This window comes from Polyodon spathula, chromosome 32 (genome assembly GCF_017654505.1).
Source record: "Polyodon spathula isolate WHYD16114869_AA chromosome 32, ASM1765450v1, whole genome shotgun sequence".
Lineage (NCBI taxonomy): Eukaryota > Metazoa > Chordata > Actinopteri > Acipenseriformes > Polyodontidae > Polyodon > Polyodon spathula.
Window position 1 is genome coordinate 6,136,597 of NC_054565.1, and position 9,343 is coordinate 6,145,939.

Genomic DNA, 9,343 nt, shown 5'->3' on the forward strand with positions numbered 1-9,343 from the left:
TTGCTCCATTTATGGTTCCCCCATTCAGTGGCATTGTCCTCTCTTGAGGACAGGCTACTTTGTAATGTTTTGGAGCATTTTTACCCGGCAGCTTCTTCTTTTTAGCTATAATGTTATGTTAAGTTACTCTGCTTCACAGCCAGTGTGTCATTTTACAGCTCTGATTAGGGCCACATCTAACATGACTGTCCTCAAAATAGGACACAACATTTTGTAGCCAAAACAAAATCTGTGAAAAAAATCTTGATTTAAAATGATAAGTTCAGCTTGTGTTGTGATTGTTTTTCAATTTGGCACTGAATTGGTTAATCAGATTTTGTAAAGACAGAACTGGAGAGTGTACAAGAAACTTAAACTGGAACCAAAAATGTCCCATCAATAAAAAATAAAAAAGATAACACAGTTTGATAATCTAACACCGTTGACAGTGGCATTTACATGAAGGGTTGGAATTCCTCAGTTCTGTAATCTGCTTGACACTAAAAACTCTTCTTGAAAATAAATTTTTAGTATCAAACAAAGAGGCAAAAATACCCTTGAAAAAAAAAAGATACTGCTATATAGAAGAAAGAAATGTTCAACCGTTAAAAAAAATGTTGTGTAAAACTGGACCGCAGTTTTAAATATCAAAAGTACACAAAAACATTTGAATTCCTAAAAGCAGACTGTAAACAAAATGTATAAGTGCATGTGAGATATTCTACCAAAAAGGCTTGTTTACATATTACAGCTGCTAACCACGGATTCATTTCCATTGAACAAAGGCGGTGTGACGTGCATGATTATCAGCAAGGCAGTAAAATGGCATTTGATTAGAAGGCCCTCCAAAAAGACTAAGGAATTAGTCTCATCACTGAGATACCAATGAACCTACTGAGACAGTTCCCGCACTGCTATGCCATGTGGCTGGGGAGATGTCATGGGGATGCGTCCTGGAAATGGTTCAGAAAATGATAAGCACCTTCAGAAGCCTTATCTAAAAAAAAGAAATGTGACTTTATGTAACAAGCTGGGAGGAAAAGTGGTGCACCATAGGAAAAGTGCCTCATGGTCACTGGACAGGCCACAGAGGACCTCCTGAATGGCCAATGAAGCCGTCACGTCTTACATGCAGCTCATAGGGACGCTGGGGGGCTGAAGGAAACTCTTACTCCAGGCCAGTGGGTATGAGCGGACAGCCCTAGCCAACAACAGCGCACAGATTAAGGCCTAGTTTACTTGACGTCCTGATACATTTAACCCTAAGACAGATGGATGCTCAATTAGTGTGATTATCTCCCATGGTGTGCAGCTTTTGCCCCAGCTTTCAGATTTGTTAAGTAACTGCTCAATCGTGTGTGCTTTGGAATGGTTTAGTCGTTGTTAAGAACCATTCGTTTTAGGTACAGCTTTAGCACTGACCCACAGCCACTGCCTTGCATGAAACAACCTGGTCAAGAAGAGCAATCCACAGCGATGGGTCAAGTGCAGCTTCCTGGAGTCTTGCAAAGTCCACTTCCTCCCTAGTATACCTGAGTGGCACCAACAGCTTTTTGCATTTCTTTCTTTTTTTTTTTTTTTTAATGCAGAGCAGCAATGCCACCACTACTTGGAAACCCTATTGTTGGGAGGGGCATAGGGCGGTACCTTCAGAGACTTTTCCATAATGCTGTGGCTCTCGTTGTTGTTGGCTGCGGTGGAGGCCACGAACAGCTCATGTCGGCGGTTGTTGGAGACCACGCACTCCTGACAGCGCTTGCCCAGGAGATAGATGAGCTCGCAGAGGTTGAGGAAGATGCAGAGAATGGACGTGACCACCATGAAGATGGTGAAGATCTTCTTCTCCGTTGGCCTGGATATGAAGCAGTCCACCACGTTGGGGCAGGGCTTCTGGCTGCACTTGATGAGGCGCGGGAAGTTGTAAGCTTCGTAAATGTAGTAGAGGACGTAGAGGAAGGCGGAGTCCACCCCGGCCTTGAAGACCAGGGTAAAGACGTAGGTCCACCAGAGGCCGCCCCTCTTCTTACCCGTGTCCATGTACAGGCGGCCGCAGTCCTCTCCATTGCGCTCCCGGTGCCTTCGCTCGCGCTCCTCCCTGTAGGCCACGTGCATGACCACGAGCAGTGAGGGGCAGGTGACAAAGATGAGCTGCAGAGCCCACAGGCGGATGTGGGAGACGGGGAAGAAGTGGTCATAGCAGACGTTGTGGCAGCCGGGCTGGGCCGTGTTGCACTGGAAGTCCTTCTGGTCGTCTCCCCAGACCCGCTCGGCCGCCACCACGTACACCATGACCCGGAAGAGGAAGACGATGGAGAGCCAGACGCGGCCGAACGCTGTGGAGTACTGGTTGACTCCGCTCAGCAAGCCCTGGAGGAACGCCCAGTTCATTCTGATGCCCCTTTCTAAAAACAGAAAACATTTGTTTACTTAAACGTTCATGTGCGCGCTTCCTGGAAAAAATCGCATTAACGGGCAGATTAAATTCAAAAAAACAATCCACCCTCCCTTGCTTTAGACCTGCATTGCTGCCGTGTTTCATTGCACTGCTTATTAATCCACAGAATGTATCAAAAAATGATGCTGGTCGCTATATTATTCATTGGACTCAGAGTTGAAGGAAACTATACACACAGCTGTAATGTACTAACATAGTATGTTTAATTCAATCTTTCACACTATATAACAGGTAGGGTTGGCATGATACATCCTTTACAGACTGCTGGTATACCCTCGATATACTGTATAGGGGTTTGTAAAGAACACAGATATCTGATCTTTTTGCACAGCTGTTAAGAAGCATTGTTTTGGGTGGCTAGGCAAAGACCAACATCCACCACTTACGCAAGCAGGTTTAACTGTATGAAACGTAGTTACACAACAAAGCAGGGTGTGCACATCTTATTTGGCCTGTTTGTTCAACACAATAATAATAGCAGAGAGTAGCAAGGCAGAGCAATGGTGCAAATGTTTTTTGTTTTTTTTAAACAGGTTCAGAGAGAATTCAACCCAGGGTTGAATCACTTAGCACAGCCCAGAACAAACTAATGATGTATTTAAGAGATTAACCAGCCCTCCGCTGTGACACAAGTACAGTGTGAAGAAGATCATTAGCACATCACTGACATATCCAGACTGCTTAGTACTTCTGAGCTTCTACATTTTTCAAATAATTTATTTTTGTTAAAGAAAAATTGTTTAAACTCTATTGCAGACGTATAACAACTATTAAAACTCTCAATAGTGGTACATTTAGAATTACAGTACTGGAAGAGACTTTGCAAAACTACATGACAACATTTATTAAATTATACCAGGGATAAGAATCAGAAAGACATTCATAATAATCTTTACTTGAATAACAAATCAATGTCTCATTATTATTATTATTATTATTATTATCAATGCAATACAAGGCAGGATTAATAAAGCACAGTGTTATAATACTACTAATCGTATACTGCAGGTGATTTTTATACAATTCGTGTTGATTCCTCGGTTCCCTAACAAAACTCGCTAAATAGAAACTTCTGTGGTTGATCCCGGCGTGGTTTACGCGCAGGACATGTACCCCCCTTGGTAGGGTACTTATTCATTCCGTGTTCGGGATCGATTAAAACGATCAAGGTACAATATTTATATAAAAGTACAGTTTCCACCCCTTTTTTGTGAAAATGAAAAGTTATAAAACTTGTAACAAGCTTGGTAAACATACTGCGTAAACAGCGGTGTTGATTGTACTGTCACAAAAATGGTACAAACGACACTTGAGCAAAACCCTCGATAGATACAGCCCTGTACAAAAACATGAAGAAGACGAAGAAGAAGAAGAATTCTCCACTCCTAAGCTATCTGGGAAAGCTTGTAAACACACTTCAGTTAAAAAGCCATCAAAGCTAGTTTTGGAACATGTTAAATCCAGACAAAATAATAATAATAATAATAATAATAATAATAATAATAATAATAATAATAATCATCATCATCATCATCATCTCAACCTTTTATCTTACAAAATCCAATCCTATTATAATAGCTGGTTATATTTAATTTATTTAGCCACACATGCCATATATAAACTCTCCACACAGACACGTGTGTTGAATAATTATAATAATAATACGAAGCCCGCGCTGTTTATTATATTCTTACCGTGTAAATGATGAAGTCGCTCAAACTGTTGATTCTTGGAACACACAAACCCAAAGCGAAGTGTCTAAATGCGAGGCGTCAATACAGTGAAGCGCACTGACTCCATGGTGGAAGATCGACAGAAGAGGAGTGGCTTGCTCCTGTCTGGGATGGCCCCCGGCATGTTAAAGCACATTTATCAGCGTTGGGACGCTAGAAATTATGCACACAAACTTTTTTTTTTTTTTAATGCATGGACGCTGTTGTGATTTAATAGTAAGTCACATCTCTGTGTTTCAATGACTTGGATTCTCACGTAAATGTGTTGAAGTCGCCCGAGGGAGCCTTTGTCAGAAGCATTGCCTTTAGTCCTGCTGTTATTTGCACCTTCTGGTTCTATTACGGGTCAGTAAACATGACTCTCTAACTAACATTTTACAAAAAAATCACACACACACACACACACACACACACACCAGGGACCGTAAGAAACGTGGCGATAAAGTAACATTCTTTAAATCGTACTGCATCTTTAAATCACTGTTGTTCGGTGCTGGTTTCAAACCATTTAGTTTACACATAACTTTCTTTATGGAACCATTGTCTGTTTTTTGGAACCCACAAAAGGTTCTTCTTGGAACCCCTGTAAAGTTCTATGCAGAACACTTCTCCAGCAGAGCGGGCAGAGGCTCCCTTCAGAGCAGGTGTCTGGTTTGTTTATGAGCAAGCAGATCACTTATAATAGGTCTAATAGTGGTTCCCAAACATTCCTAAGTGCTTAAGAGGATTTTCATAAAGGATCCTTACAAGCATGGGCCCACCATCCACTTTTACAGAGCAGTGGAACATGACAACACAAATTAACCACAGTGCTCCTGCTTTGTTTACATTCAGCTACAAAAGACAAGCAAAACATGTATGCTGCCTAAATATTTGGTAACAAAATAAAGCCACAAGAAATATTTCTCTTCGTTTTATTTGAATACAGTACAAGTTAGTAGTCATTAAAAAAATGAGGAAAGACAAATTGTAAATAAATGATATGTACATATGGTCAAATACACAGGATTCACAAATGTTGATGCCTGTAACCTAAAGATGCCCCCCCACCCCCCAACTTATTCATTTTGGAATTCATTATAAGTAAAAACAAAAAAAAAAAAAAAAAAAAAAAAAAAAAAAAAAAAAAAAAAAGACACCTTGGTGGTACATTCTTATTGGGAGTATGCGTTTGGATTTTGATTCAAGAAACTGCAGTGTCCTGTACAGAATCTACAACTGCTTCTCACGTTCAGGACTTCTCTTTGCTTACAAGTATGCCATTTTCACAACTTGTGCTTTGACGAGAACCTAGCGCCAGAAATGAATCAAACCGTATGCATCTCCTTTCCATTCCCAGCTCAGTGCCCAACGACAATTAACCCTTTAAAAAAAAAAAAAAAGTTCAAGAGACACGCGTCCCATGGGGGGGGGGGGGGGGGGGGGGGGAAAAACACATTACCTTTCTTTTTATTTGCAAGGAAGTTCAGAAACAGGTTTAAAATTTACTGACAGGTTGGATCTGGTCATCAAACTCATTTCTCAAGAAACCGGTTTTACGAATCGTTCATTCCCTTGCGTACCTTACGGGATTAAGTTTCACCAAGCAATACACAATGGAAAGCAAATGCAAGAGGGATTGTTTTTTGTTACTTCGCTCCCCAGACGCTTAATTACATTTGATGGATATTCATATGCCAACTAAACATTTCAGTTAGGTGTACCATATACCCTACCCTTTCCAAAAAGAAACACCCAGAGGGTTAGACCTCAGACAGGTACTTTGCCCCAGAAGACACTGAAATTAAACAATGTTTGTACCAATACTAAACTAATTGAAAATTAAAAAAGAAACAAACACTTCTAAAGAAATCTAAAACAATTGCTTCCTTATTAAAATATGCATCCCCCCCTCTTTCTTTACTATTCCCATTGTAGTAGAAATATTTCAGTATCAAAAAAAGTTTTATGTTCATTACACCAAGAATGCTCTTGGGCAGAGAAAGTAAAATACGAGAAAGAGGAAGTGTTCATTTACAGACAGGCTCCCCTCCCCTTTCCTGAAGCTACCAAAATATTAAATTGCAGGACTTATTTTGGCAGGATAAGTGCAAATACATCTACTCTGAGTATTTGCCAGTTGGGTTTGGCTTTAAGCTGGTATGAATAGCTGAAGGTAACAATGATTAGGAGAGACAGAATTATTACTTTACCCACTTCCCTAAACAAACTCCTATCCTCCTCACCCTCACCCCCCAACCGCCCACCCCCCTTACAAAAAGAAGAATTAGTGGTCTGTAGTACAGCTCAACTTAAATGTCTGTCCTTGTTCGCATCGTTTGCAGATTTGTCCAGTTCTTAAGTGCATCCTGTCACCGGAATTTGAGTCTGAAATGAAAAAAAAAAAAAAAAAAAAAAAAAAAAAACTTAATTTAAATGTTTTCTACACCCAAGAAAGTAAGCAGTTCTGGTCAGACGTGCTCCATTACTCACTTTTCCACAGGAAAAACACAAATCCCAATGCACAGCGCAGAGTTTTACTGCGAGCCATATTAGACTTGCTGTCTTAACTCTGTAGTTAATAAAGCTCATAAACCTGGGATGAATCAAATTGCTAAGCAGCAACAGCCTGATGGCCATCCCATAGCTTCCGATGTACACACCACAATTAACTTTGACTGATCCGATTGCCCCTCTCGGACAAATCAAAAGACTTAAGTTGAAAGCCATGGGATTCCAGCCAAAACACTAAGAGGGCTGCTGGCTGTGCTGTGAGAAGATGCCAAAGCACTGAGAAGAGGGCTGCTGTCTGTGCTGTGAGACGATGCAGACAGTGTGGCTCTTACCCAAGCCTGTGAGCAGTTTCCTTTAAGCTTGTACATCCACTAGCTCAGGAGGCATTGGGGACTTGGGGTGTTTGCTCTCAAAATGTTGCTTGAATGTCTTGGGATCAGGCATTTGAGTCTGGAAAATAAAATGTTTACGAATATTTTCACACAAAGTTATGAAGATGAACACTGATTGCATAGGCTTGCATTGTGAAGTTCATACAAGCTAAAAAAAAATACTATGCTTTGGTGCCATCTAGTGGGGGAAAATGCATCCGCTCCTTCAAACAACGCAGATTTAATACATCACAAAAAATTCAAATAGACAGGAGTTACATTACAACCTTGTGCACGTGGCTTTGCAAGGTCTCCACACCAAGCATCTCGGCGGTTGTATATTAAGATCTTCAAGCCAGCTCAGTGCACAACGTACCTTGCAGACCGGACAGGTGAAGACGAGGGCTGCCATGGCAGCAGCTTTCTGGTCATTGCCGTGCTTCTTCTTCTCTGTCTGCTTCTTGTGATTCTTCTGCTGGGCCTGGATCTTCTGCTGACCGCGAGCCATGGCGCTCCTGCAAAACGGGGCAGAGACAAACCAATTAGAGAAGACAGCTTGGGAATATGACGCTCGACAGAAAGAAACTGCTCACTATTAATAATCTTACTACCTCCTTCCAGGGAATACCACAGCTTACTTCTTGCTAGTTTTATCCCATGGTTTACAAGGGTTTTGTTCTTTGCTTTAAAAATAGGACTCACCAACATTTGGGATCACACACTACATTTAAAAATGAAGCATTTGTGTAGTGACTCAACCTTTTTATTGCAAGTGATTTGCTTTATAACCCAAATGTTTTGAGAGCTGGAGGAACTTCCTATAAAAATAATAAGTTACCAAATGCAAAAGGACAAGAAAACTGACTGGTCTTATGGACTCAGGTATGATTGGTTATCAAAATCAGAACTAATTTAGGAAGCAAGCAAACAAGCAGTGGGCCTGTTTATGCTGTAGATCAATATGCATGCGTCAGGAGAGTTAAGAAAAGCATGGAAAGATAATGCGGAGTGCTGAACGCAAAAATAAGATTCAACTGGAGAGAGTGACCATCTGCCTTTAACAGCACACTCGCTGGACCACTTAATAAAAAAAAAAAAAAAAAAAGAAGAGATACATGTACAATTCAGCCAGGACCCAAAGGGATGACACTGTGCTATCGTGGAAGCCAAGTCCTTGCAAAAAAAATAGTGGTGCTCAGATAACGCAGACACAGCATTAACTTTTGCCAACATCAGTCTCTGTATATAGATGGGGCAGACTAATGAAATCAGCACCCTGTTTTACCCCAACAAGTCACTTTCCCAAACCACGTTGCACAGCAGCAGTGTCAACATGCCATGCGATCAATTCGCTACTTAAATAAACTGTATATTACATAAAAAAAAAAAAAAACAGCCGTTTACAGCACTACGATTAAAATACAGATACAAGGAGTTAATTTGTGTGGTAATATAAACTTGTGAAAACAAAGTCAAATAGCGATTTTTTTCCCCCCCAAAACGCTGTTGGAAGAAACCAGACAAAATAAATGCGTTTAAAGCTAAACTTCCCATTCATTGCAGTAGAGGCGCATGCAGGTTCATGATCCGCAGTTCTTATTTGCACAGCAATATTACAAAAGACGAAACCAACTTAAAATCGTCCATATGGGTCGTTTACCAATACCAGCCCGCTTGACTTCAGCGAAGTACCACAAGTGACAAATAGTACCGGACGTTATCGTTTTAACTTCGCTCCATTGCACTTGGCTACAGAATACAGCTTTTTGGAGAATAATTAGGTTAAGAGAACAATAGATGTATTCGTGTTATCAGAAGTATCCCGAGTGAAAAAAAGTAAACGAACAAGCGAACAAAGCGTTTCGACGCATCATAGCGCGCACTTTAACGGTGCAGAAACGAGATTGTAATAATTCAACCACAACCGCTTGACTAATGAATAATACTACATATATCATGCATAACTCATCTCTCAACACGCAGGCTCGACCGACTGCAATCAAGATGTCTGGCCTGCAGAAAGACGGCAATACAGGGCTTGATTCTGGTGCGATTTCTCCTTCGAGGCGGGTTTCCCATATAAGACTATAAACTAACGCGCTTTAAATCTCTCAAACACACCCACGAACGCGTACGGAAAGCAGCAAGCCGCTCAAACACATAAACACGTCGTATTATATACTTTAACTGTCTATTTTCCCGTTACCTTTCGCTCCTGTTCTTTCTTCCCCTCTCTGCCGCCGTGCTAAGATCGACTTCCTCTCAAGAAACTGCGGCCACACAGAGCCGTTTCATAGCAAACGGAAGAGCCT

General features: G+C 41.1%; 2 protein-coding genes across 3 annotated transcripts; both read right to left on the reverse strand.

Moving 5' to 3' along the window:
* Positions 1 to 313: 313 nt before the first annotated feature.
* On the reverse strand, positions 314 to 4,252 carry LOC121303424 (gap junction beta-4 protein-like). The gene is made up of 2 exons (XM_041234126.1): positions 4,129 to 4,252; positions 314 to 2,381 (listed from the first exon to the last, which is right to left on the reverse strand). The coding sequence occupies exon 2, from the start codon at positions 2,365 to 2,367 to the stop codon at positions 1,585 to 1,587; it is 783 nt and encodes a 260-aa protein (XP_041090060.1). The 5' UTR covers positions 2,368 to 2,381; positions 4,129 to 4,252; the 3' UTR covers positions 314 to 1,584.
* A 1,563-nt stretch (positions 4,253 to 5,815) lies between these two features.
* Positions 5,816 to 9,343, reverse strand: LOC121303459 (zinc finger protein 706-like). 2 transcript variants are annotated; one of them, XM_041234185.1, is made up of 4 exons: positions 9,238 to 9,343; positions 7,408 to 7,546; positions 6,993 to 7,110; positions 5,816 to 6,528 (listed from the first exon to the last, which is right to left on the reverse strand). In XM_041234185.1, exons 2-3 carry the CDS (start codon positions 7,537 to 7,539, stop codon positions 7,015 to 7,017), a joined length of 228 nt encoding a protein of 75 aa, XP_041090119.1. In that variant the 5' UTR covers positions 7,540 to 7,546; positions 9,238 to 9,343; the 3' UTR covers positions 5,816 to 6,528; positions 6,993 to 7,014. The 2 variants fall into 2 exon arrangements, with proteins under 2 accessions (XP_041090119.1, XP_041090118.1); XM_041234184.1 differs by having other exon boundaries at positions 5,816 to 6,534; positions 9,238 to 9,342.